The 27,581-nt window shown below is 38.2% G+C and overlaps 4 protein-coding genes across 5 annotated transcripts; 2 read left to right on the plus strand and 2 right to left on the minus strand.

The window, feature by feature from the left end:
- Positions 1-330: 330 nt before the first annotated feature.
- ccdc86 (coiled-coil domain containing 86) lies at positions 331-3,348 on the minus strand. The gene is made up of 5 exons (XM_086083526.1): positions 3,259-3,348; positions 2,193-2,885; positions 1,375-1,504; positions 1,221-1,295; positions 331-728 (listed from the first exon to the last, which is right to left on the minus strand). Exons 2-5 carry the CDS (start codon positions 2,744-2,746, stop codon positions 561-563), a joined length of 927 nt encoding a protein of 308 aa, XP_085939652.1. The 5' UTR covers positions 2,747-2,885; positions 3,259-3,348; the 3' UTR covers positions 331-560.
- glb1 (galactosidase, beta 1) lies at positions 3,142-12,855 on the plus strand. Its single transcript, XM_086083525.1, has 16 exons — positions 3,142-3,337; positions 4,075-4,244; positions 4,390-4,540; positions 5,731-5,791; positions 5,883-5,977; positions 6,857-7,037; positions 7,110-7,168; positions 7,416-7,537; positions 9,037-9,077; positions 9,145-9,257; positions 9,320-9,394; positions 9,529-9,618; positions 10,753-10,866; positions 11,200-11,331; positions 11,862-12,101; positions 12,218-12,855. The coding sequence occupies exons 1-16, from the start codon at positions 3,287-3,289 to the stop codon at positions 12,467-12,469; spliced, it is 1,947 nt and encodes a 648-aa protein (XP_085939651.1). The 5' UTR covers positions 3,142-3,286; the 3' UTR covers positions 12,470-12,855.
- A 636-nt stretch (positions 12,856-13,491) lies between these two features.
- On the plus strand, positions 13,492-18,897 carry cldnd1b (claudin domain containing 1b). Its single transcript, XM_086082927.1, has 5 exons — positions 13,492-13,590; positions 14,081-14,407; positions 14,648-14,755; positions 16,276-16,413; positions 18,138-18,897. Exons 2-5 carry the CDS (start codon positions 14,122-14,124, stop codon positions 18,356-18,358), a joined length of 753 nt encoding a protein of 250 aa, XP_085939053.1. The 5' UTR covers positions 13,492-13,590; positions 14,081-14,121; the 3' UTR covers positions 18,359-18,897.
- LOC147169606 (N-acyl-aromatic-L-amino acid amidohydrolase (carboxylate-forming) B-like) lies at positions 18,893-27,195 on the minus strand. Of its 2 annotated transcripts, none has more exons than XM_086082926.1 (7): positions 26,936-27,195; positions 22,584-22,810; positions 22,302-22,494; positions 21,337-21,430; positions 21,021-21,128; positions 20,219-20,331; positions 18,893-20,140 (listed from the first exon to the last, which is right to left on the minus strand). In XM_086082926.1, the coding sequence occupies exons 1-7, from the start codon at positions 27,122-27,124 to the stop codon at positions 19,946-19,948; spliced, it is 1,119 nt and encodes a 372-aa protein (XP_085939052.1). In that variant the 5' UTR covers positions 27,125-27,195; the 3' UTR covers positions 18,893-19,945. The 2 variants fall into 2 exon arrangements, with proteins under 2 accessions (XP_085939052.1, XP_085939051.1); XM_086082925.1 differs by lacking the exon at positions 26,936-27,195 and adding an exon at positions 25,502-25,675.
- Positions 27,196-27,581: the final 386 nt, after the last annotated feature.

Consider the following 27,581-nt stretch of genomic DNA (forward strand, 5'->3'; position numbering starts at 1 on the left):
TGAATTTTGGACGTCTATAGCCGTCAATGGCAGTGAATGAGTTAACTTGAGTGGATCATTCTGTAGTTTCATAATTTAACACTGAATGTTTAAACCATGCACAATATTACAAAAATAATAAATATACATTTTACAGATAAAACATCAATTTCATTTTTGATATGGCCATAAAATGCCACAGCAATTTAATGTTGGTCATAATGGTGGCGCATGGAGAGCTAATAAGTACTTTTTTAAGGTGGTACTCCTTGTAATAAGTTTCATAATCACTGGTTATTGCTAAATTAAGTCCGTGTATATGATGTTCTCTGGTAAATGGAAAAACATCCAAGCATTTTCAGGGAATACTTTATTTAATAGAAAGTCCTGCAAGTGGAAAAAATCACAGGCTAAAAGCAACTTGAGGGACCTGTACAGCAACAATCGTAATGTTCATTAAGAATACTTGGAACGTTTTGCTTCCCACTCTTAGCAAAAAAGCTTTGAAGCTCTTGTGTACATATAGTAAATCCTCTGTGAAGCAACTGTATTAGAGCAACAACAATAGGGCAAAGAAGACTTTAAGTCAAATTTTCACTCTTGTTTTTCTTTGCTTGCTGAGCTTTGTTGTGGTTCTGGTTCTTCTGGTTGTTTTTGTTGGACTTTTCCAGCAATACGAGCGTGTCGCGCTTCTCAATTTTCCTCAGATGCTTCTTCTTCATCCTCTTGAGCTTTGCCGTGTTCCGGATCTGACAACAACAAAATTAAATTTAAAAAAAAAAAAGAGACAGAAACGCCATCAAAAAATAAATGTGATATGCTTGTAATGCTGTAAAACATGAAGCTTTGCTTATAACTCAACGGACACTTCATTAGGTACACCATATCACCGTTCCATAACTGCGCTTTATCACAGTGAGATGGGATCCTAATATTTTGGCTAGTTCATTTATCTTCACCTAAGGAACAGCTTTACTATGATGCAGCTCAGTTCTACACCGCTGCAAACTGCAATAAATAACCTTACAGTCACATGCAGTGACATCTGGAATTCATTTGGCTACACGAGAAGCAAGCAACGCACAAACTCTTAAATTCTATTTTTACTGTATATGTATTATAAAGTACGATACTGGTGTGCTATATTAATAATAAAAAAAAACATATTACATTACAAACATTTAAAAAAATATATATATATTTTGAGGGGTTGCAAAAAATAGGGTCACATGACTACGTACCACTTGCACGACCTCCGCTTTGCGTTCATTTTCCGCACGTCGCTTCAAGTTCTCCTCTCGCCGTTTCCGCTTTTCCTGTGGAGACGGTGGGGCACAGGGGAGTTAATAAAATGTAGCGAAAATGCTTTGTCGTTACCGTTTTTTTTTAATATACCTCTTTGGCTTTGGCTTTCTGCTCTTTCAGTTGCAACGTGTACTTCTGCACCAGCTGCTTCTCTCGCTTGGCCTTCATTTTCTTCTCCCAGGAGGTGCACAGTGACGTGTCTCGTACTAATGCAGAGAACCTACACAGGCACACCATGGTTATCATAGTTAACAGAAAAGAACACAATAATTAAAATTGGAAGGAAAAAAAGCATGTTCATAAAAAACTGTAGTAAAAAAAAAAAAGGGAACTTCAACCACACTTTACGTTTGTGAATCTAAACTGACTATAGCCTAATTATTGTGGAAATGTCCATTTTCATCTTTGTCAATTTTATACAAAAGTTTTACAGTGCGGTCATAAAGAACAGTAAAGGTCAAATAGCTGCTTGTAAATTCTAGTATCCTTTATTACAATACTTGTGACCTTTTTTTTGGTACCTTTCTCTTCACGCACACTTTGAAAATAACATGACTGGGTGACAGGATATCTTTTCCTTTCACACTGTGTCACTTCAGAATTCCATTTCTCAAAAAGCTGCCATGCGCCTAAGCTATAAGTGATTATTTTTAAAGACACCCAGGTCAGCAAAACAACAAAAAACCGTGGAGGCCGCTTTTGATTTCATTTACCATCCTGCAAGTTTGAGACCCCAGTTTAAGAATGTTATACATTTATTTAGTTGCATTTTTTTTCTGCAGAAAGAAGCACCAGACCTTAATTTCTTAATTTGGGCTCGCATGCCGTTTTTGAAAGCGGCGTCAAACACTGATATGTTGTAAACAGATGCATTATAATTTAATTGATAATAATAAATACAACGTCACCTCTGTTTGTTGCGGTCCTTCCACACTCGCCCTGACTTTGGCTTCCCCAGAGGAATAACCACAGTCGCTTTGACACTAGGCCCCAGACGAGGCTTCTTCTTGGGGGGTTGCGACTCCGTCTTCGGGGTCGCTGGCGCGCTTTCTACCGGGGCCTGCTTGGACACTTGACCGGCTATGTCCACGTCTGCTGCGGCGTCTGTGCGAGGCTCCTCCGGCTCCGCGTCGACGCATACTGCGGGCTTCTCCTCCTGCGTCTCCGGTACGACACTCACTGCGGGCGTCTCCTCCTCCTGTGTTTCCTGTACGACACACACTGTGGGGTTCTCTTCGACCGGCTCCGGCGCCTGCTCCTCCGGTTCTTTCTTTTCCGGTATGACGGACCTCCTGGTCCTCCTACTGGGTGTCCTCGTCGGGGTTTCAGAGCTCAGGAATCCGGAGGGGCGACGCACTACGCGGCCGCTGCGGGTCCGCGTGGTCATGGGCCCTGGGTCTTGGTCGTCCTCCGCTACGTGTACCACTTTCGAAGCGTTGTTCACATTATTGCTTTTCGACATGTTTTCCTACTCCGCTATCACTTCTCTCTTCCCACGTGTGAACTCTGGGTTGACTCGGTAGTGGTTACGTGCTTCCGTGTTATTGTAAACAACGCCTTTTCACTAGCGCCACATTTCGGTCGGAGGGTGAACTGCAACACTACATGAAGGAATAAATAAACTCTTTAGATAATAAATGAACACTTTTACAAAACTACTTACAGAGAAATGTCTCCACTTAATAATGCAGTAGCTCGAAGCTATCTCAGAGACAAATCGTAAAAAACAAAACAAAAACATTTTAGTTTTTCTTTGTCGCTTTCAAAACGCTGCGCCATATTTAGTCGTCACTCCAATGTTGCCATCTTTTGGTCAAAAAGCGTCATTACAGCACATCAAATATGGTATCACATGATTAGAACTTCCGCACCACGAGATGCTCTGCATAATGACACCTCCTCTTCGTTGACACATGAAATTAAAGTCCCCTAACAAAGAAAAAAACGTACGCTTTTATGTTGTTTGAGAAGTACCTGGAGAAGTTTTTGGCAAGGATTTGTCATGCCGCTGCTGGGTCTTGCAAGCTTCCTGCTACTTCTCGTCGGATTGTCGGTAAGTAACGTCTGCTTTTTCGAATAAAACTGAGATTAGAACACATCACTTAAGAACTTGGCTAAATGTACACGCATTCAGTGACTACTATTTGGAACCGTTTTGTGTACTTACACGAGAGGGGCAACGAACAGGGTTCCTCAATTTACGACGTAGTTTCACTCATGTGGTGATGGCGTAACCTGAATCTGTACGTATACTGAAAACGCACTATAGATAATCGCTAGCCTTTTTAAAAGCATTTATAGGCCCTAAAAAAAAATCAGGTCCAATGCCACACTTAAAAAAAAAAAAAAGATCTCCCTTTTTATCAGGCTTTCTCATTAACATTCAACATGTTAATTTTCTCAGTTTGAATTTGTTCGGATTTTTTTTGTTTTTCTTGGGTCATGAGGTAAAAAAAAATAGCATTATGGTGGCGCTAGAATGGAGTCAAAGCATTTTGATTCATTACTATGGGGTAAGGTTATTTGCAGTCCACAACACTGTATTTGTATTCAAGAGTCACTTTTCCATATGTCCCCTCCAGAAAAGCGCTATATAAATCTGATGCATTATTATTATTATTTAAATAAAATGATGCCTCACTGACATGTTGACTGTCTGACTCAGCTGACACATCCTTAAAGTCATCTGACAAGCCATTAAAAAACTGTTTATCCAAACAAGTCGTCTTTCCTCCAGTGAGCACGTGCGTGGCAATAAAGCATGTATAAAAGGTGTTTGTCTATTCACAGCTGGCCGCGCCTCCGTCCTTCAGCGTGGACTACCAGAACGACTGCTTCCGCAAAGATGGAGAGAAGTTCCGCTACATCTCGGGCAGCATCCACTACAGCAGGATCCCCAGGGCCTACTGGAAGGACCGGCTGCTCAAGATGTACATGGCGGGCCTGAATGCCATCCAGACGTACGTAACCGTGCCATATGTTGTCGGGAAGTGTCAGTGGAAATGCCGTAAAAATGACACAACCTATTTCCGTGGTATTTATGTGCCACTCAAGAATCGAATTGTCTATTTTTGTTGAGTCAGATGCACTTGTTTCCCGTGACAGGTATATTCCGTGGAACTTTCATGAGGACTCTCCAGGTAGATATGACTTCAGCGGGGATAGAGATTTGGAACATTTCCTTCAACTGGCTCAGGATGTCGGCTTACTGGTCATCCTTCGACCTGGGCCTTATATTTGTGCCGAGTGGGACATGGTGAGAGAAATTCCATCCATCCGTCCATTTTATGCGGTGCTTCTCCTCATTGGGGTCTAACCCTGCCAAAGTAACACTTTTTTTTTTGAACATTTTTTTTATTGCATTGGCCTGAGAATAAAAACACAGAATAGCAGAGATTAGGTTACAAGAAAAAAAGATCTGTGAACTCTTAACTCATTTACTGCCATTGACGGCTATAGACGTCAAAAATTAATTTGAACTATTTCTATTAGTTTAACATTTTTTCCCCCACTTTTGTTAACAAGAGTATGAAAACCTAGATTTTTTTTATTGTACATTTAGAACAGATATAAAATTTGTGATTCATCGTGAGTTAACTAGTGAAGTCATACAATTAATTACGATAAGAAAATGTATGTGTTTTTAATTGTAATTAATCGCATGACTTCAATATTTAACTCACGATTAATTGCAAATTTTATATCTGTTTTAAATGTACAATAAAAAAAATCTAGGTTTTGATATTTTTGGGGGAAAAATGTTAAATAGAAATAATTCAAATTAATTTTTTACGTCTATTACTGTCAATGGCAGCGAATGAGTTAAAGGGAAAGTCAACCCCACAAAAAAATTATTGACAATAGTATGTTTTATACAGCGCAACTAGTCTAAATAAGGTATTCTGGTTAATATTGCGTTAGTGGAATATGAGTTAAGCAGCAAAATCCAGTAGTTTTTATCAATATCAGATGGCGGCAGTTTTGACACTTGTCAAGTGAAAATCACATCACAGTTGCTCGGGTATCAGGTAACAACCAATCACAGCTCCGCTTCAGAAATCAGGTGAGCTGTGATTGGTTGTTGCCTGAGCCCTGAGCAACACTGATGTCATTTTCAGCTGACAGCAAGTAGCAAAATGGCCGCCCCGTGAGATGGAGAGAAACGGCTGGATTTTGCTTCATAACTCATACTCCACAAATGTAGTATTAATCAGAATGTCATGTTTAGATTAGTGAGGTCACATTGAACATATTGTCAAGAAATGTTTAATGTTGATTTCCCCTTTAATATTAACGATCGTCATAATGCTCACATTGTTAAATATATACCTCTTTGACAGTAACAAATTGAGACATATTACTTGTTACTTTTTTATTGGATCTCTTCATCTATTAGTGTACCCTGTGGCCAGTGACTAAAACAAAAATACAACATGTGTCCACCAGGGAGGACTGCCTGCCTGGCTTCTCCACAAGAAAGACATAGTGCTGCGCTCTTCAGATCCAGGTGAAAATGCTAGCATAGCAGTCGCATATATATCTAATATATTTGTTTGAATCACACAGCATTAAGCACACTATAAAACTGTTTGTTTCAGATTACATAGCAGCGGTGGATAGCTGGATGGGCAAGTTGCTACCGATGATGAAGCCTTTCCTCTATCAGAATGGTGGCCCCATCATCAGCGTGCAGGTGCTTTGGGCTCTTGTCGTTGTCTGTTTCTATGAACGCTGGAGCGCTAAATAGGGATCGGCGTCATCATTGATTACTGGATTGGAAAGAGTAAGCGAATGTGTGCAATTCATGAATTGCGTCTAGTGCACTACTAGGCTGCAACTAGTAAAGGTCAACTTGTTATAATTTAGGGGTGGGAATCTTTGAATGTCTCACGATTTGATTCAATTCCGATTTTTGGGCTTGCGATTCGATTTTTGGTTCAAACCGATTTTTTATTCAAAATGATTTGATTGACAATGATTTTTGCTTCAATCTATAGATGTGCAAGGAATTGTAATGATCTACTCTAGTCTGACTCGCTAATGCTAATTAGCGCGCTACTCGCGGCACTTTTATCACTCAAAAGGGCTCCACGCTGAAAAAAAAACTTTTATTGGAACACAGTGATTGTGACTTTTTCCTTCTACTCTCTAATGTGGCTACAACTTAACAGTGTATTAGACCGCGTGGAACCACACTGCCCCTCAGTGGCCAAACCGGGTACAGGATGAACAGCGTTCCAAATAAAGGCACACACAGACAAAGGCAAGACAGTATAAAATAATTTAAATAAAATCGATTTGGGGACATTTCAAATCGATTCTAAATCGTACTAAATGAGAATCGTGATTCTTATGAGAATCGCTTTTTTGGGCACACCCAATTATAATGCCAATTAAATATTATTTCTACATCCTGGAAGAATGAATTACGGGTCTTTTTCACGCCGTAACAACAAGGCACTATAAAGCTCGCCCCCTAAAAATCAGGAAAACTGAAAAACTTTTTACCACTATAATTCCATAGTTGAGTACCACATCGAAATGACAGCATCTTTAACACCTTGCTGTTCAGGTGGAAAATGAATACGGCAGCTACTTTGCGTGCGACTACAACTACATGCGTCACCTCTACAAGTTGATGCGGTCCTACCTGGGCGAGGAGGTGGTGCTGTTCACCACCGATGGCGCTTCAGTGGATTTCCTCAAGTGCGGCGCCATCCAAGGCGTCTACGCCACCGTGGACTTCGGCCCAGGTTGGTCCGCGTCCAGATAGTGAGAGATCCGACTATAGTGACTTCATTGTGTTTTATGTTATTTTCTTTCAGGTTCCAATGTGTCCGCAGCGTTTGCAGCGCAACGACACGCAGAACCTCATGGACCTTTGGCAAGCATTTTTATTAATCATATTATGTTCTGTGACCAAGTTGGTGTCTCAATCTACATGGGTATGAAATCAAATGTCCCCATTGTAATGAATTGAAATCCATCCCAGCCCCACCAAAACACCACCATTTGCTGTTTCATGTTTTTTTTTGTTTTTTTTTATAGTTAAGTATCAAGGCAGATTATTATTTTTTGTCTCAACCAGTTCACTCGCCGTCTTTCTTTCCTTCCCTCGTCTGCACCACCAGGTGAACTCTGAGTACTACACGGGCTGGCTGGACCACTGGGGCTGGCCTCACTCCGCCGTTTCGACCAAAAACGTGGCTGTGACACTCAACGAGATCCTGGCCATGGGTGCAAACGTCAACCTGTGTGTTTTTTCCCCCCACTTTTGTTAATAAGAGCATGAAAATCTATATTTTTTTAATTGTACATTTAAAACAGATATAAAATTTGTGATTAATCATGAGTGAAGTCATGTGATTAATTACGATTAAAAATTGTAATCGCCTGACACTTCTAGTTTTTAATCATCTTTTCTTAAAAAAAAATATATATATTAAAAAATAACAAAAAATAATTACAATTATTTAAAAAAAGAAACGATTATAAAAAATTAGGGGCGTCAGGCGATTAAATCTTTTAATTGTAATTAATCGCATGACTTCACCAGTTAACTTACGATTAATCACAAATTATATATCTCTTCTAAACGTAAAAAAAAAAAATAATCGCCTGTTGCTCCTAATTTTTAATATTATTTTTGTTTGTTTTTTAAATGAATTTATGGCAGTGAATGAGTTAATAAGCAGAGAGATGAACTTTGTCACATTGACAAAGCTGTAATTGTATAAAAAAGCTTTATGATAATAGTAAAAGAGAACAAACAATTTGACAAAAGAGTAGTTTATGAGAATGTCAAAGCTTTATGAAAATAAAGTTAGACTACGAAAAGTAATAATTGTATTTTTAAAATGTGATATTAAAAGAATGAAGTTGTAATGAATAGGGTGTACTAATACCAATCCTATACATGGAATACAAGTGCTTTTATTTGAGTAATTCTAAGTACCGTGTGATGATAACATTGCAATGCCGTTACGTCATGCTATTTTATTTTGATCAAAAGTTCTAGTTTTATGAGAAAAAGTCATAATATGAGAATAAAGAACTCAATTTGACAACAAACAATTTATGAGAAATCAAAACCTTACAAATCTCTAGTTGTGAAAATACATAATTTAACTCCCAAAAATATGTAATAACACAATAATAAAGTGGTTCCAAAAATAAAGGGGAATAATATTAAGCAATTTCAGATACAATATTACAAGAAAAAAAAGTGTTTTTATGAGAAACAGTCATAATATACTATTAGGGCAATAAAGACACAATGTGAGAGAATACGTATTATAAAGTCAAAACATAATTTTGTTGTTGTAAAATTTCCAAAAACTATGTAAAATCACAAGATTGACATTGTTCCGAAAATAAAGTGTAAATACTTATACTTATGTTATAAAAATAAACAAAGGAGAAAAAATCTCAATTTTAATAGGAAAAGTCATAATATTTGAGGGAAAACATCTTCTTTTTTTAGACGGTCAAAACATTATGACAATATAGTTATAATTCTTTGAAAAGTCATAAAAAAAAATTCTAATCATCCAAAAGTAAAATTCTTGCAAAAAGTAAGTCCCATTATTACAAATACGGACACGATATTATGAGAAATAAATGTCATAATATTAGAAGAGCAAAGATGCAATTTGAGAAAAGTATGACGACATTAGTATACAGTAAATGCCTAATCTCAAGTATAGTCTGGAGTCTTTGTAGTTTTGAAAATCATCTTTTGTCTCCTGACAGGTACTTGTTTATTGGTGGGACCAACTTTGGATACTGGAATGGTCAGTATATATATTTTTGGGTTAATAACACATTTTCTTACATCTGATCACAATTGAACCTCCGAAGGTGCCAATTCGCCTTACGCCGCACAACCCACCAGTTACGACTACAACGCTCCACTCACTGAGGCCGGAGACCTGACGGAGAAATACTTTGCGATCCGGGAGGTGATCAAAATGGTATGTACGGTAAATATAAATTCCATTGCATTATTCTGCAACTCACATATTTTTTCTTACAGTACCGCAAAGTACCTGAAGGGCTCATCCCGCCATCAAGTTCAAAATTTGCATATGGTGCTGTTAAAATGCAGCAGGTAGGCACAGGAAATGGAACATCTAAAGTGCAATTCGTGCCATGCGTGGGTCCGCAAATTAAACTGTGCTACTTTATTCTATTTTACTTTATTCTTTACTTTTACTGAAGTGAATGTTGCTTCTATTATGACAGCTCCAAACGGTGTCAGAAGCCTTAGAAACAATCTCCTTCTCAGGTCCAGTGGAGAGCATGTTCCCTCAGACGTTCATTGACCTCAACCAGGTAACTTTTCATTCTTTAATCTGATTGTCTATTTTAATATTATATATAATATTTTTCTAATGGATTTCAATGGCATTCACAAGTCTCAGGAAAAATGCATGCTCCCTCGGTTTCCAGCAGGGTTATTATAGTTTTGGAATTTTCATTTCAGTTAGTTTTTATTTAGTTTTTAGGCTGATTCTGTTAGTTTTTATTAGTTTTAGTTATTAAAAAAAAAAAAAAGCTTAGTTTTAGTTAGTGTCAGTATAAGTTTTTTTTTTTTTTTTTTTTATATAAATGTGTATCACTTGTGCGCAAAGCTGGCAAATCCAAATCCAGAAAGTAAAAACCCTGCCATAGTTTGGCTTTAGCCATTAATGCTAGCTAGCTAGCTAGCTCCCTAGCAGGTAAACGAGCACCATGGGAGCTAGCCAGGGAGCTAGTTAGCTAGCTAGCTAGCACCTGAGGTTAAAGCCAAACTTTGACAGGGTTTTTACTTTCTGGACCTGGTTTTGCCACCTCTGCTTGTGCGCAATATTTAATAAACACCATGGTAAAATCATGAGAAAAGTAGAACATTTCATACCTAGCGTTGCATTTCGTTGTTGTTGTGGAGTGACGTCATCTGAAGGTGCTTTACTATTGGCTGCTACTTGATGATGTCACTTTTGTGTGACACTTTCAAACGTCCTTATTCCGGGTAAATAAATATACTTAAATTCACATTTAAAATCCTCCCCAAAGGCTCATGCATTAAATTAATTACCAAAGACTAAAACAAAAGACATGTTTGCTATAATTATGGTTTAAGTTAGTTTTGTAAACATAAAATGTAGTTTCAGTTAGTTTTCGCTTTTTGAAACACATTTTTGTTTCTATTTTATTTTGTCAACAAAATTGTTTTTGGAATTTTACTTTTTGATTTTTCATTAGTTTTTGTTAGCTAAAATAACCTTGGTTTGCAGCTATGTTATTGTGTAAGTAGAGTAACTCAATGAGGACACGCTTTCAACTACAGAAGCTGCTTCCAAAATAGATTTTTTTTTAAACCTCTGAGCAACAAACTCGAAAGGCACCAGTTACGCATGATACTTATGAGAACAAAGGGACGGATAGATATTTTTGTTTTTGCTTTAAATTTGTCCTGTCCTGCAGGCATTTGGCTACGTGCTCTACAGGACTAAGCTGCCGGTGAACTGCAGCACGCCCACGCCGCTGTCGTCGCCGCTGAACGGCGTCCATGACCGAGCTTATGTGTCTGTGGATGGGGTGAGTCCACAACTGATTGTGTAAATTGGGCAAATTTGCAAATAATATACAGTAGGTGCCTTTAAAAGGGGTATTAATTGCATATGAAGGCCACAAGATGGCGACAAAGCACTGAAAACAGCAGCATCTCTAGCATGTAAATCATCATAAAACCATTTATTCAGTGGTTAAACTATTCAACTCAAAAATACTTCTCTCTCTCAAGTTGTTAATTATTTGCAAATTAAAGAATTAGAACTATTGGAATGGAATTTCAGAGGTTCCACTATACTTCCGTTGGGTTTCAATGTTATCCTTCTAATATGCAGACATTCATGCTGATTTTATTTCAAGGTGGCTGCGGGGATTCTGGAGAGAAACAACGTCCTAAGCATTAACGTGACAGGCAACGCTGGCAGTCAGCTGGACATCCTGGTGGAGAACATGGGCCGGATCAACTATGGAAAAGGCATCAATGACTTCAAGGTTTGGCAATGTGTATAAAATGTCATAATTTTTTTCTTAGTCTTCCTCGAAACAAAATAAGAAAAAATGTTGCAATGTGTTTTTAATGGAAAAAAACGTACGGAATAATATTGTACTAAAAGTATAGAGTAATGACATAATTAAAAACAATTGTGCTGCTCCTTTTGGTGCTCCCGCCTTGTTTTTTTTAATTTATTTTTTTGTCGTATTGTTTTTTTTTATTTTTTTGTTTTTTTTACGTATAGAGTATTTTGGGTGTGATTTTTTTTTTAAGTCACAATAAGTTACTTGTAAAATGTAGTTTCAGTTATTCTTAGTTTATTTTGTTAACGAAAACGTTTCTTTCAATTTTACTTTTAATTATTTTGTATGTTTTTGTCAAGTATAATAACCTTGGTGAAGTTACGACCATGTCAACAAACTGAGTTTGTCAGAGCTAATGCCTTTAGCATCTATAGGAGCGATTGTGCTAATGTTGAAAGTATAAAATGACCCACATGAGACTCCGTGCATGTGCGTTCTTTGCGCAGGGCCTCGTGAGCGACATCATGTTGCGCAATATCACGCTCAAAGGATGGACCATGTACAGCCTCAGTATCGACCAAGCGGTCAGCCAGGGCCTCTTCTGGGAAACAAAGCCCACGTCGGCTGACCCGCTCCCTGCTGCTGCCTTGGCACTTCCGGCATTCTACGGGGGAACTTTTATCATTCCCAGCGGAATCCCAGCTCTACCTCAAGACACTTACATCAGCATGCCCAAATGGCGCAAGGTATACTTACTTATAAGACATCAATTCTCATCTACAGTATGTGACTGATTATCCAAGTGTGGTTCTTGATCCTAACTTTCAGTCTCACTCAATCGGTATTCTGTTTTGCTCATCAGGGGCAGGTTTGGATCAACGGTTTCAATTTGGGACGCTACTGGCCAACGCGAGGTCCCCAGTTGACACTTTTCGTCCCAGCCAGTATCCTCAGCACCGACGCCCCCAATAACGTGACAGTCCTGGAGCTGGAGGCGGCCCCCTGCCTCCCGGGGCCGTGCACGGTGGAGTTCACGACGACACCCATCCTGAACGCGACGGTGCAGGGCGACCATAGGCAGCATTGGCCGATGTTTAAAAAGGATTTGCTTTAACAAAAAGGGAAGTTTCTGTCTGGACGATTTGTGCCAAGTCCATCATACTGAATAGCATCACTTGATTTGTGACTGATTGTAGAAATATTTATGACTTTTAATGATTCAAAGTGTCTTCTGGAAAAGTGCTGAAATACTTTTTAATGCCAAATGCACATCAGGGAAGTAGACACTTGTTATATACATGTTATATTCCAATGGCCTATGTTTTTTATTTTTTTAATGTTTTAATTTTAAATACGCATTAGACTCATTTTTAATGCACTGATGTTTAATAAAAATTAAGGATTATACTGCAGAATGCTTTTAACTTTTGTTTTGTAAGGAATGTAGAACAACTGTGGCTACTTCACCATGAAATATAACAATTGTTTTCACAATGGAAACGCTAGCAACTTGCTTTTCATTCTCAAACTACTTTTGCCTTTTATATGTAATGTTCCAGTGCTCTGCAGTTTGTATTGATCTCTCTTCTTCTTTTTTTTTTTTTTTTAAATATTACTCTTTCAGCTAGTTAGTAGCCATTTTGGCATACAAAAACAATATTTACAGTGTTATGTATTATGGTGCATCTCAATAAGTTTGAATATTGTGGAAAATGTATGTCAACAGTCCAATTTAAAAAGTGAAACGTCTAGATTTATGATACACATGGACAATATTTAAGGATTTTATTTTTGTGTTGTTTTGATGATTATAGATTACAGCTAAGGAAATATCCATATCACTATATCAAGATATTGTAATGTTACAGTACTTTACAAACGATTTAAAAATATATATCTAAAATAAAGAAGCTATAGGTAGGAATTGGCCATGTGAAAAGTATTTTCCCATGTGTTTAATTAAGCTACTGCGTTACAACATATGTGTTTAACTTTTTGAATATAACTGCTGAAATAACGGAACCAAACCTTATTCAAATGTATTTAGATACACCAATGATCATATCATACCATATCAATGGGCGCTCTTTGGGGTAATTCCATTTTCTCCACTAGGTGGCAGTGTTAGCTTTCACACTGGTTATAGGCGAAGATGAAGAAGACTGCGTAGAAGAAGAAAGGTCGGCCTGGCCGGTTTCCAGTACGGGAGAAACCGCCCTTTTGCCTAGAAATGAGGTAAATACGATACAAATTATGTTTTCTTTTTACGTCAGCAAATAAAATAAAAAATCATTGAAGGGGATCCAACGCTTATGTTGTGAGTTAATGAAAAAAAGTGTTCTCTAAGTATCCGCGATTAGCGATTGATAAAAATTGCTAACCAACCACAGTTGAGCAATTTTTCGATATCCAGTTTTAAAGTCCAAGTACTAGTTTGCTTTAAGCGCACTAGAGCAAGTAGCAAGACGATTAGTGTCTAACATGTTACTAGTCAGGCAAAATTGCAGTTGTTGACATCTTCGCTCTACCAGTCGACTCGTTGTGATGCAAGATTGTAACCTATCAGTGGTAAAATATTATAATGCCACTCATAAGTGGCACCCAGTTTTGCCTCACTAGTAGTTGCCCTAATAGTAGTGAGTAAAATTCTAAAAGATGATATGCTGAAGAATAAAAATACACCCAAATAAAAATGTTGCTTATTTCTTTCTTCAAACTCCACTAGTGTTTTCCACCAGGAAGCAGTTCAACCAATGAGCTGATATCATGGTCGATAACCGCTATGCCACAGCCTTGGTCATCGGCTCCGTGCTGAGCCTGCTGGCCGCCGTGTACCTCTCGGTGGCGGTGGGAACCCAGCACTGGTACCAGTACAGCAGCCCGCCGGGCGCACATGATGGAAGCAACGCCTCGTTGTTGAGAGACGACTCCGTCGATGGCGAGTTCGACGAGAAGACCTCCAGCGAGACCTTGTATCGCCTCAACGGCACCATGGGACTGTGGTGGTGGTGCATTTTCGTACCCAGCCAGTCCCACTGGTTCAAGGAGCCAGGTAGCGATCAGTAGAAACATGTCCTTTATTTATAATTGGTGATAGTGTTAGGGTTAAAACGACTTGAATTAATAATATACACGTATATGAGACTGTTAATTTGAGAGCGAGGTTTTTTGTTTTTTTATGTGTTCCTTGCTGACTGAGGAATCTCATCCCGATCTGTGTGTCATTTAACTGTCATCCAATATCTGATGTTAATGATTGTATGTCGCAACTGTTTTTGTTGTTTTTCTTTAGATCCCAAGTTTAAGAGAGAGTGTGAGCACTTCACTCTTCCACAACAGTTCTTGCCAAAGTACAAATACCTTAGAAACCACGACAACGAGGAGGACCTGCTAAGGACATGTAAGCCTTTAACCAATGTCCTGTACAAAGATTGTGTTTTGTGTTAAATATTTTGGAACTCGGTTTCTGGCGTTAAATGCTAACTGCTAATGCAATTTATTCGTACTGTAAATTCTGTTTTGGAATTTTTGTAATGGATTATTTTATTTTATTTTTTTTAGCTCAGATTGTCTTTTGTGGTCTTTTTTTCAAAGGAGTAAAGCATAAAAATAAAATTTTAACAATGTGCCACACAGACACGGCTCCTCGCCAGTATATAAAAGAATGTATACATGTTAAAATGAATGCGGTGGTGCCTTGACTTACAAGTGATCAATACAGGTTTTCAAAGTACAACCTGTCACTTTATATTTTTGCTTTAAACTTGCAAGCAAAAATTTGATATGCAATTTTTTTTCTTCAATTATCTGTTCTATGTTTGTCCACTAGTCCAAACACAGTTTTCTGATCAATATTATCTTTGTGGCATAACAATTAAAAAGTTTATTCCAACAGTTTTCATCCATGTTACGAGGCTGCCATTTTATCCAGCTCCAGCGCCACACTTTGTTGTCGACCGAAAATGATGTGCCTCGGGCTCGCATGTCCGCAATTTGAGCCTGAGGTCACGCTGGCATCAATTTCAGTTGACATAATAATCTTTGGGGGGAAACAACTGGGATAAACTTCCACAAAGTTTCCACACAAAAATACATTATTAACTCATTCACTGCCATTATAGACGTCAAAAAATCATTTGAACTATTTCTATTAGTTTAACATTTTTTTCCTACTTTTTTAACAAGAGTATGAAAACCTAGATTTTTTTTATTGTATTAGAACAGATATAAAATTTGTGATTAATTGTAATCGCCGGACGCCACTAATTTTTAATAATCTTTTCTTTAAAAGAAAAAAAAAGATTATTAAACACAAAAACTAAAAAATATATATATTTAAAAATAAAAATAGGGGCATCAGGCGATTAAAATTTGTTATCGTAATTAATCGCATGACTTCACTAGGTAACTCACGATTAATCACAAATTTTATATCTGTTCTAAATGTACCAAAAATTATAGGTTTTCATACTCTTGTTAAAAATTAAAAAAAAAGGTTAATAGTTCAAATGAATTTTTGACATCTATAGCTGTCAATGGCAGTAAATAAGTTAACAAAAGGCTTCTAGCTTAATGCTAACATACCGTACTGTATGATACGCCATAGATGTGCTAACAGAATATAGCATAGATGTTACTTCATTTTGAACCTTCCCGCAACTTCTATTCAGCGCGGCGCAGAAACGCATCCAAACAATTCTCTCTGCTCTTTGGGAAAAATGATTAGTACTGGAGCTTGTTGGGTTGGGGACCTTCTCTGCCTCTTCTTCTTTGGTAGTTATGCTGCATCTTTTCCAGTTGACCTGAGTGCTGCCGGGCATGTTATAGCAAAATGGGCATGCAACTCCAAATACTGTAAAAACTCCAAAATCCGCAGTCTCCCGGGGTTTCACTGTAGTAATGTTTTAAATGTTCCCGCAGACTTGTGGAGGTGCCAGTTTCTCCTGCCCCTGGTGTCTCTGACCCTGGTGTTCCTCAGCGGCCTCGTCGGCGTCTGCGCTTGCCTGTGCCGCAGTTTTACGCCCACCCTGGCCGTGGGAGTGCTGCACCTTCTCGCAGGTAAGAACGCCGACAGACGCATGAGGAAGTCGCTGTCGGGTAATTTGGTTTTGTTCATTAATGGATTCATTGGATTGTAGTTGTCATCCCTGCTTACACTAACAACATGGCTGCGAAAAGAGTCGCAGTGTTGCCAGCTTTGCAATTTGGTCACCTATATATTTATATTTTATTTTTGTTTGTAAAAATCCATCAATTACCCGCGTCACATTTAAAGCTGCAGTGATTAAACTAGCGTGGGGAAAATTAGCGGCTTGTTGTCCAGAAATCGGGTTGGGTTTAAAAAATCGATGTATCGATATCAAATCGATATTCCTTTTCATAGTCCAATATCGATTCATAAAACCATGAATCAATACTTTTAAATATAGCTACCAAATGCAAATGTGCCTTTCTGTTATTCAGAGTTCCCCAAAAGGAGCCCAGTGTTTTTGCCACTTTATTTATATAGTGCTGTGGTTGTTATTATTTATTGTTTTGATCAGCTCTTGTTCAATACAACATACATGATTAATGTTACTGGATTGGATTAAATTCTAATTGTAAATATTCATTTAATAATTTTCATACTAATGCGCCAATTAAGAGCAAGAAGTTTCTATTTGCTGCATTTATACTTCTGAGAATGTCTTTCATGTAAAGTAAAATTGGTACTGCCTGAAATCCTTAACTGAATCGAAAATCAACGTGAATCGAATCGGGGCCTTCTGAATCAAATCGAATCGATTTTGGAAATCTGAATCAATACCCAGCCCTAGTATTTTGACCAAAAATGTTATTTCTAATGGTGCACGATTGATCGGCCGGCCGATATATCGACCCAGATTTCCTTAATTTTGGGGGCTCGTGATCAACCGATCCCTTGAATTAAAATCGATCTTGTCCACCAATCTCATCTCAGAAGTCTGAAAAAGTCAAAAAGCCACTGTACTCGTCTGCTCAGATGTTTGTATTATTTGGCAGATATTGTTCAATGTTTTCCAGGATCTCCCACGGGCAGTAGCATGTTTTCAAAAGTTAAATAAAAACTTAGACAATTGTTTTCTACAGTAAATAAAGTATTCAAAAATATCTGAAGTATTAAATGTTTGCTTAGTTTTAATTTCAAACAAAAACAGAAGGTGCAGAGAGTTCCCAGGGTCAGCAGCATCTCTCTCCAAAAAAAAGAAAGAATTTAAAGTAGTTCCCTGAAGTTAACACTTTCTTTTTTTTAAATGGATTTATTATAGGACATATGATTCTTCAAAATGGCCGATGCCGATATTCGTCAAAATGCTGAATATCGCCGCCGATAGTCTATCTCTATTTCACTTTGCTATCTACATTCGATATGGATTAACGGACAGGTCCCTTTGAATTGTGGGCCACTCTCTTAAAATGTAGGCCCTAAAAGAGGCCGGCCCGCCGGGCATCTGCCTTGTATGCCAGATGGCTAGTCCAGCCCCGGTGACTCCTGATCTTGTGGTACTTGAAGCCCATAGCTGTCAACTAGTGGAAGGAAATAATGTGTGTGGGGGGGATTTCAAGGATCTCAAGGATTTCAAATGGCTTTCTATGCGGAAGTGGACAGCACAGCTTCATAAAAGGAAGTGCGAAGAACAACACTGACCTATCTTGTGTGCGAGCCCCCGCCCCCCCTCATAACCCCCCCCATTGGAGGTCCACATTTGGTCAGCCAATGTGTCGGCGTCCCCATCGCTGACGTCCCTCCTCTTCCTCGTCAGCTCTGTGCTCTCTGGGCAGCGTGTGCTGCTTCCTGGCCGGCGTGGATCTCCTCCACCAGTACGCCAGGCCGCCCGAGGGGGTGGAGTCATCGTTGGGCTGGTCCCTCTACCTCGCCCTCATCTCCTTCCCGCTGCAGATGATGGCGTCCGCCTTGTTCCTCTGGGCGGCCCGCAGCCACCGCAAGAACTACACGCGTATGATCGCCTACAGGGTGGCCTAAGATGGCGGCTGAGAGATGAAAATTTAAAAGCGGAGAGATGTTTGTAGCAAATCATCAAAAGTGCTGATGTTAGCCGTTACACAATATCCATTTTGTTGTATCGCTTCTTTACCTGATTGCATTTGTGTAGCCGTTCCTCTAAAAGCGCATGCTGAATTATTTATCACTTGTGGTGTTGCTGTGGAGATTGCCTTCTTTTAGTTGCCATCACTTTCACTGCTGCTCTTCACTTTGCCATTAATTATTTTATATTTTTTAACACATAATTGCACATCTCAGATGTTTATTTAGCTTGTCGTGTTGACAAATTGTCACTCACTTGAATTGTAACCACTTCTGTTGCGCTTGATGTGATTTGCGGTTCTCACGATGATTCACTTTTGATTTAAAAACAAAAAACACTTGAAATGTCGAGTTCCCAACTGTAGTCATTTCTGTAGAAGTCTTTTAAAAATGCTCGAATTTTGTATATTGGGGGGGGAAAAGTGTGATGTCAGTGTACTTTTTGGGTCCAAATAAATGTTGACTAAGCAATTGAATATGTCACAGTGTTTTATTAAATTCTATTCAAACACACCACTTCAGCTCAAATAGAATAGACTTCTGACGAACACACACACACAAAAATCAGTCACCGAAATCATCACAATTAGTAGATTTATATTTGTATTTGAATCAGGTGGAAATTTTGTGGTATAAATAAAAGCACAATTTGCTTTCATTTTTTTTTAAATTGCAACAGCGACTTTAAAAACATCAAACAACTTTAATACACACAGTATGTCGATTCAAGCGGCAGGTTTTAAAAGGCTCGTCGGTGAGTGGAAAATCATTGGACAATCACTCAGGACAGATTAGAAAGCAGAAAACCTGCAGCCCTTTGCTGTATTTGATTGCAGTAAAAAAAAGAAATGGGCACCTTCGTGAAAATGACACCTATAACATATCCCGTTCAAGTATCTGGAGGCAGCTGAACACAAAAAACAGCAGCTGCAAATTAATTGTAGTGTCGTCTTATTGTGGTTCAAGTTTCACCTAATTTGAAATATTGGACTGCATCCAAATAGTTTCTAACGGCTCTTGTTAGCTGGCCATCTTGTTTGTCAAGTTAAGTTTCAGGGGGGGATGGGGGGGCTTGGCCAATGTTGTGTGTGTGTGATACTTAGTGACCTTACATTGTTTTGAAAGTTGTGGTTCCACTACCGTATTTTCCAGACTATAAATCACACTTGTTTGGCTGTTTCTGCGATTTACACTCCGGAGCGGACATGAAAAAAATATACCGGCGGGTATATAATTTCACACACAGCCACAAGAGGGCACTCGAGACTTACGCACCGATAACTCCTACTTCTTAGTAAACGTTAACTGAGAACGACTGAGCACAAGTGCATTAAGTTGATTACCAAAGACTAAAACAAAGGACATTTGTGCTATAACTATAGTTAGTTTTAGTTAGTTTTTTAAACATAAAATGTTGTTTCAGTTAGTTTTCTTCTTCTTTTTTTTTTAAGCATTTTTATTTTGTTTTGTTAGCGAATTTGTTTTTTGAATTTTAGTTTTAGTTAACTAAAATAACCTTGGTGCTCAGTCCCTCTTCAAGGTGACGGATGGGATGCTAATGCTGATTTTCCGAGCTAATTGGAAGGCAATCTTCTTCTCGTAGTAGGCACATTCGTTGACAAATAAAGGGTAGGCTTCCTCTCCCTCGTACTTCACTACCTCCCCATTGAACGACTGGAAAATGGGATCCCCGGGAAGGAGAAGCTTGAAGTCGTTGTCCTGCGCCGTGGAAAATGGAAACGAGCGCTTAATAGTTACAAAGCAGGTCGCTGCAGAACCACATGTGCTGTGTTGTACCTGCAGCTGGGGATGGACAGCAGCTGTGACCTCATTAGTGGTCGGATCTCTCGGGTAGTCGAGGACTTCGGTCTGACAAAAGGTCTCTACTTCACCGCCCTGGAACGTACTTCCTGTCAAATTGACGACATCCTCACCACTTTGTCTTTACGCGGAGTTTGATGTCGTTAGCTTAATAGCGCGGTTGTCTGAATCATTTTTGAATGTTTTCGGAAAACATAACAAATTCAACAAACAAGGAGGCCGGCTGCCTCGATGACTGAGAATCTACACAGACTTGAAGAAAAAGTATATATTTTTAGCGAGAACATTGGTATTTTTTTATTGATACAGTTAACATAATTAATTATGCTATAGGCTAACGATGTATAATCTGGGAGACAATTAAGTGGTAATATTTCATTGGAAAATAAGGTTAATGGGAATGAAGTCAAAATGTTTTGAAAACACATTTCCCTCTCTAAAAAAAATAATCATTATTCGTTGCTGCGTTTCAGTCAGGAATAACGCGATGAACCACACACACTGAAATCACATCGTTTGCGCTTCATTCAATCATCAATTTATTCTCATAAAAAATCAATTATTTTACTATAATAACTTTAATTTTATAACTTTGCAAATACTTTCTCTTAACTTTACTGCTTTGACTTGTCATATAACTTTTTTTCTCAGTTACATTTTTTTCACAACATTATTTTTATGATATTACTTTTTTGCTTTTGCAACATTGACATATTTTTCCCTCCATGTTACAATGTGTTTTTTGTTTTTTTTGTATAAATAAATTTGGTGAGCTCACCGGAATGAAATTTTTCAAGCCAATCCATGATGAGGTCCAGCGTTTCCGTCACCATGTTGTAAATGTCTGCCCTGATCACCCCGTTGGGTTGAGGTCCGACCTCCAACGCTGTACATGTCAAAAGAAAAAGAACCAATTGTTGTTTGAAACCGTTATAAGGCAGGAATTGAAATACATGAAATTCAAATTGTCATCTCTAGAAAAGTAATACATTTCCATAAAAGGAATTTTGAACCACTGAAGTTGATAATGAATTACGGAATTATGGCTCTTAAGAGACACGGACAATGTAACACATTAAAGCACGCAAACTCACCAAAGCCATGTTTGGCCACAGCTTCAAGTGAGTTGGCCTCTGCAAGTGGTGTGTCAAACTGGATCGCTCTCACAGGCCCAAATGATGCTTTACTCTGAGAAAAACAAATGTTGCAACTTGTGTTTTTTTTGACAATGTTGGCAATTATATTGTGGATCTGAGATTATGTATCTTATTTAATGGTAAGCACGTGAAATACAATAAATAGCAGTATCACACAATACATATCCTGCTTAAATAATAGTCTGGTCAAGTTAGTCATATATTCCTCCAACATGCATTATGTCGTTATAAAGCCCGACCGATATGCATTTTTTTAGGCCGATACCGATTTTTGGCAGAAAAAAAAATGCAATTTTTTTTTTTATCTTGACCTGTGACCAGTTCAATTAATTTTTTCCCTCAATCATTTTGGGAGGGGAATTCAAAATAAACCAGTGAAATTATGTGGTTGCACAAGTGTGCACACCCTCATAGTGGCTGTGTTTAAAATAAACCAATCACATTTTGACTCACGTTGAATGGGAGTCTGCTCACCCCTGCCACCATTTTAAGTGCCTCTTTTCAACCGGAAATAAAGTTCAGATAATCTAGTAAGCCCATTTTTAGTCACATCTCACGACACAATAATTAGCCCACATGGAGTTCCCACAGAAACAGTAGGATCTCATAGAAGTGTACAAAACACAGTAAAGACAGTCAGAAAATGGCATGACCACATTCCACAACCACATTACCAAGAACTCCCTCCAAAACTGATGACAAGCCGAGCGGAAAATTGGTTAGGGAGGCTTATAAGAGGCCGAAAGCAACATTAAAGAAGCTGAAGGAATTTCTGGCAAGTAAATGTGACAACAAACCCCCGGTTGGGTGACACACTTTAAATCTCCAGAACTCATGTAGGGAAATGTGTTACGGTCCGATGAAACCAAAGCTGAAAAAACAACATTGCTAGCTTAGCTTACCTGTACGTATTTAAAAAGGTGCAGGGCGATCCAGTCAAAGCGGTAAAAGATGAAGCACACGCCCATGTTGGAGGTGGTGTTGTGGATGTCACACAGGAAGTCCACGGCCTGTGGACTTCCTTTGGGCCCAAGCAGAGCATTCAGCTCGTGAGCTCGCTTCATCTCGTGCGGTGATGAGGCCGTTAGCGGCGCACTGGAAGTACCGAAAACGCAAGTGTTTTTAACAGAGTCAAAATGTTATGGTAGCATTTTAGCTTTCTTTTTTTTCTTTTTTGCACGTACCTCAGCAAAGCGTCTGTGAAGCAGCGATTGAGATCTTTGTCAATGTACCGTCGACACACTTTAACGGCCTCCGGATTCGAAAGGACCGTCGTTACAGACACAGAGCCGATCTTGTCCACCTTCTTTTTCTCCATCTCCCGCACCACGTACACCCCCGTCATCTCATTGCCGTGCGTGCCGCCGCAAATGGCGACGCGGGACATCGGCGGCAAAGAGAGGCACTCCATCTATTGAGGGCAAAGACCAGGATGTGCTCACTTCACTTTTGCGCCCTGAGAGATCATCAGGGTCCAGTTGTTCATCAAATCAACTTGAATTGAATCATTCTAATCCAGATTCAAACTTTTTAAAGGATCAATCAACCCGAAAATTATCTTCACAATATGTTCTTTGCGATCCCACTCGTCTAAATGGTTTTCTGATTAATATTGCATTTGTGGTATATGAATGAAGCAGCAATATTTTTATACAATTCAGGGGACGGCCATTTTGCCACTTGCTTTCGACTGAAAATGACATCACAGTTGCTCAGGGACTCAGGTAACAACCAATCATGGCTAAGCTAGTAAATGTCACATGATCAAATTTAGAAAACAGGTGAATGAATGAAGCAGCAAACTCCACCAATTTTTATTCATCCGGGGCAGCCATTTTGCCACATGTTGTCGACTAAAAATGACATCACAGTTTATCAGGTAACAACCAATCATGGCCCAGCTAGCCAACGTCACATGACCAAATTTCGAAAACAGATGAGTGCTGCTTCCGAGAGGTGTCAAAGTGCAAAAGTCTTGTTGGCAGTGAGCTACTTGACTTTAATGAGTGACCCAGGGAAAGAGGTTGAACGTTAAACTCCAGACCCTCATCTTTTTTGTCTCATTGTGAAGAGAGAGATCGTACAGTTGAGACTTTTAGTTAGATAATGCTGAGATATGTTTTCTTATACAGGAGAAGATTGTCACACACTAATACTTGTTCCTCCAGTCGTTCCTTTTCTTTGAAGAGAGTGCAACTTGCATATTTAGCCATTCTTGGTGTCAGAATAAAGAAAACAGCCCTCTTTTTAAACTTGCACAACTTGTTGATCTTTGTCACATCATTTGCATAGTGCAGATTTGACTGAGAAGTTACCTCATGAGCAGTCCAAAGAAATGTGAAAAAATGATCTTTAAATAGCATGAGGTCACTGTTGACATATTCGGCGAGAGTACCGATAGTTTTGTTAGCATATCACTCTTACTTTGCTTTACTTTCTCTCTTTCACTTTCATCTTTTTTTTAATGAATATAAAATGACTAAGTAGCAAAACAGAACAGGAAGTACTCCAACATGAGCCCCCTGATTTATTCTTTCCTAATTTTACTATACAGCTTCAACTTCTTTTTTAATGTGTTTGACAATTAGGAATATGAAGAAGTCAGCTGTCCTTTTCCTTAAACACTACTTGTAATAGTTTTATTGTTCAGTTAAAATGTGAAATGTATCAAAAATTCTCGACAATATGTTCTATATGACCTCACTAGTCTAAACATGACATTCTGATTAATATTACATTTGTGGAATATGAGTTATGAAGCAAAATCCAGCCGTTTTTAATCCATCTCAGGGGGCGGCCATTTTGCCACTTGCCGTCGACTGAAGATGACGTCACAGTTGCTCAGGGCTCAGGCAACGGCCAATCACAGCTCACCTGTTTTCTGAAGCTGCGCTATGATTGGTTGTTACCTGAGAACTAAGCAACTGTGATGTCATCTTTAATAGACAGCAAGTGGCAAAATGGCCGCCCCCTAAGATGGATAAAAATGGCTGAATTTTTCTTCATAACTCATATTCCACAAATGTTTAATTAAATGGAATAACATATTTAGATTAGTGGGGCTGCATAGAACATATAGTCAAAAAAAATTGGGGGGTTGACTTCCCTTTAAAAAAAAAAACGTTTTAACTCATTCACTGCCATTGACGGCCATAGACGTAAAAAATGAATAAGAACTATTTCTATTAGTTTAAAATTGTTTCCACTTTTGTTAAGTTTTTGTTGTTGAGTATGAAAATCGCGAAAAAGAATATTGTACATTTAGAACAGATATAAAATGTATGATTAATTGTGAGTTAACTAGTGAAGTCATGCCATTAATTACGAAAATGTTAATCGCCTGACGCCCCTAATTTTTAACAATCTTTTCTTCTTCATTTTTAAAAAGTATTTTAAATTATTTTTTAATAATCTTTTCTTTTTTTTAAAGAAAAGATTATTAAAAATTAGGGGCGTCAGGCGAAATTTTTCATCATAATTAATCGCATGAATTAATCACAAATTTTATATCTGTTCTAAATGTACAATAAAAAAGACATTTCTAGGTTTTCATACTCTTGTTAACAAAACTGGGAAAAAAAGTTAAACTAATAGAAATAGTTCAAATGAATTTTTGACGTCTATAGCCGTCAATGGCAGTGAATGAGTTAAAAATGGATTTATATCTAATTTTCATGTAACATTTACAATCAAGTGGACCTGAGAACTCACCTATTCTCTGGTTTTGTGTTATTTCCTATGAGATAAAAAAAAAAAAACATTCTAAAATGCCATCCCATGAGCACAACATCGTTATGCATGCCTTGCATTGAAATGAAGACACAAGACATATTGAAATGGTCTCGTGTCTTAACAGACTGCTGTTGCGAACGTCACTCTGCTCGCTGTTCCAAAATCAACAATGCACCCCAGAGGAACAAAACATACTGTTGCTCTTGAGAAAGCTCAGTATAAGAAGAAATACACTCCCCCCTCCCCCCCCCTTCTCATAATAATCGCAGCTGGAATTGTTTGAGTGTTTTGAACACTTTAGTACAATGCCGCACACTAGAATTATGTCTCCCTGTCACCTACTTCAAATCCTGCACCACATTTCCCTTACCTGCCTGCCAATCCCCAGCTTCGTGAACCAATGGCAGTGTTTTATGTTGAAATGCCAATCTTGAGCGTAATCTCCGCCAACTCGCGTCTCGCAGGAGCTGTGAAGTATTTGGTGGTAAAAGGCAAGCAGCGACTCAACCCCGCTTACAGTTCTCTGATCCAGTCCTCCCATTTGTGCCTTATGAAGGCCCTCCTCTCGCAGATCACATTTCACTTTGTGATGTAAGAGGAAGTACATGCTCGCTGTCTGCTCGCTCCGGGTGTTCCCTCAAGTCGCTCGTATACTTAATGCAAAGTGGACTGGTTGGGAAATGCAAACATTCTGTTAATAAACTATCGATATGACTTTTTCTTTTCAGTCCCTCACACCAGTACATGGAACAAAACTGATCATTAACAAGTAATGAAATACAGCAGAAGAGTCCATTCCTTGACACGCGGCAAACAACCAGTGTTTACTGCTTGAATTGAAGCATTAACTCATTCACTGCCATTGGCGGCTATAGACGTCAAAAATTCAATTGAACTATTTCTATTAGTTTAACATTTTTTATGAGTATGAAAACCTAGAATTTCTTTTTTTTTAGAAATACAGATCTAAAATGTGTGATTAATTAAAATTTCTAATTGCCTGACGCGACTTAAAGATTATGGAAAATTTGGGGCATCAGGCGATTAAAATTTGTAATCGTAATTAATCGCATAACTTCACTAGTTAACTCAAAATTAATCACAAATTTTATATCTACAAATAAAAAATATATAGGTTTTCATACTCTTGTTAACAAAAGTAGAAAACATGTTAAACTAATAGAAATAGTTTAAATGAAATTTTGACGTCTATAGCCGTCAATGGCAGTGAATGAGTTAAGTGACTTCCCATCCAAAATTCCCGTCTTCGACCACATGAAAGAAATTGCTCCTCAAAATTACAAAAGTGCGCTACAAATGATACAGTGATTTGCGCAAAAAACAATAATTGTTATTGATTTCATGTTCTAATGTGATACATTTCTGGTTATAACCTGATCAATGTCACATTTTAACATTATAAATACCATTTTTAACGTGCTATGGTTCAAGTTGTAACGCAATATTGCAATTTCATGTTTAAGTTTTTCACATTTTAACGTGAAAATGTTCTGGTTTAATGTGGCAAGTTTCATGTTATAAAAAGTTTCCATTTTTAATGTGAGAAGTTCCACTTTATAATGTGACAACAAACAAAATGAAGCTATTCCTTCCGGTTCTTTTTTATTTTTATTTTGGTTTATTTATTTAAATACAGCATTATATAAGAGCAATATAGTTTTGTAGCCAGTGCTATGTACGTCTCTTGTGTTTTGCACACATGCGTAATTAAATGTATTGATCAAATTTAGATATTTGGATGGATTTAAATGAGTTCATGTTAAAACGTAAGAGTAAAACATACCTTTTGATGCTTGTTAAAGTGAGCGCTGATGCTCCACGATGTCTCTCGTGACGTCACATGTGGCGGCCGTTGGAACTCTTTTGCGTCGCTTCCTGGACGTTGCCTGAGGAAGCCATTGGTTAAAAACAGCATCGTAGGATCTATCGGGAGGTCTTTAGGGTTTATAACCCAATTGAATTGCATCATCATTGATGCGGTTTATGTGAAGTCTCATAACCTAAACTGCCTCATGTCTCACAGCCCAACAAAATTCTTGTGTGACCAGTCTGCTCCTCCATTTAGACATGTAATCCTCTTGGCGTAGTGTAGTCACTTGATTGTAATCTGCTTGCTTGAGCGTGTGCGTGTGCATATGTGTGTGTGTTTGACACTGTTTTCTCATTACTAGTTTCATTTGAATTCATTTGACATGTGTTTTCTGTTCACCCAAAAATATGTGTTCGAGGGTTGTGGATTGATGTCTGATTTTGTCATTCCAAACTTGAGCCCTTTAAATACTGTAGGCAGGCTATATCCATAATATTCTGTTGGCACCAAACATTTTACATTTTTTTGTGCTATTTTGGGGGGAGAATAAACAATTTCATGTCAACTTTATTTATTTATTTATTTTTACATTTTCTACCAGATGGTGCTTTTTTTTGGG

The sequence above is a fragment of the Leptonotus elevatus genome, chromosome 8 (genome assembly GCF_054856555.1).
Source record: "Leptonotus elevatus isolate MCC_2025b chromosome 8, RoL_Lele_1.0, whole genome shotgun sequence".
Classification (NCBI taxonomy): Eukaryota; Metazoa; Chordata; class Actinopteri; order Syngnathiformes; family Syngnathidae; genus Leptonotus; species Leptonotus elevatus.

Bases quoted from the DNA above. Each gene is read 5' to 3' on its own strand.
- ccdc86 (XM_086083526.1), bottom strand. From the start codon at position 2,746: ATGTCGAAAAGCAATAATGTGAACAACGCTTCGAAAGTGGTACACGTA. The intron at 1,505-2,192 runs GTGACGTTGTAT...GTGCCTGTGTAG, and splicing joins AAGGACCGCAACAAACAGAG to GTTCTCTGCATTAGTACGAG. The intron at 1,296-1,374 runs GTATATTAAAAA...CCGTCTCCACAG, and splicing joins AGAAAGCCAAAGCCAAAGAG to GAAAAGCGGAAACGGCGAGA.
- glb1 (XM_086083525.1), top strand. From the start codon at position 3,287: ATGCCGCTGCTGGGTCTTGCAAGCTTCCTGCTACTTCTCGTCGGATTG. The intron at 4,541-5,730 runs GTGAGAGAAATT...TGTGTCCACCAG, and splicing joins TTTGTGCCGAGTGGGACATG to GGAGGACTGCCTGCCTGGCT. The intron at 10,867-11,199 runs GTGAGTCCACAA...TTTTATTTCAAG, and splicing joins CTTATGTGTCTGTGGATGGG to GTGGCTGCGGGGATTCTGGA.
- cldnd1b (XM_086082927.1), top strand. From the start codon at position 14,122: ATGGTCGATAACCGCTATGCCACAGCCTTGGTCATCGGCTCCGTGCTG. The intron at 14,408-14,647 runs GTAGCGATCAGT...GTTTTTCTTTAG, and splicing joins CCACTGGTTCAAGGAGCCAG to ATCCCAAGTTTAAGAGAGAG. The intron at 16,414-18,137 runs GTAAGAACGCCG...CTTCCTCGTCAG, and splicing joins AGTGCTGCACCTTCTCGCAG to CTCTGTGCTCTCTGGGCAGC.
- LOC147169606 (XM_086082926.1), bottom strand. From the start codon at position 27,124: ATGATGATGCAATTCAATTGGGTTATAAACCCTAAAGACCTCCCGATA. The intron at 22,811-26,935 runs GTATGTTTTACT...TGCCCTCAATAG, and splicing joins ACTTTAACAAGCATCAAAAG to ATGGAGTGCCTCTCTTTGCC. The intron at 21,129-21,336 runs GTGAGTTTGCGT...TGACATGTACAG, and splicing joins TGTGGCCAAACATGGCTTTG to CGTTGGAGGTCGGACCTCAA.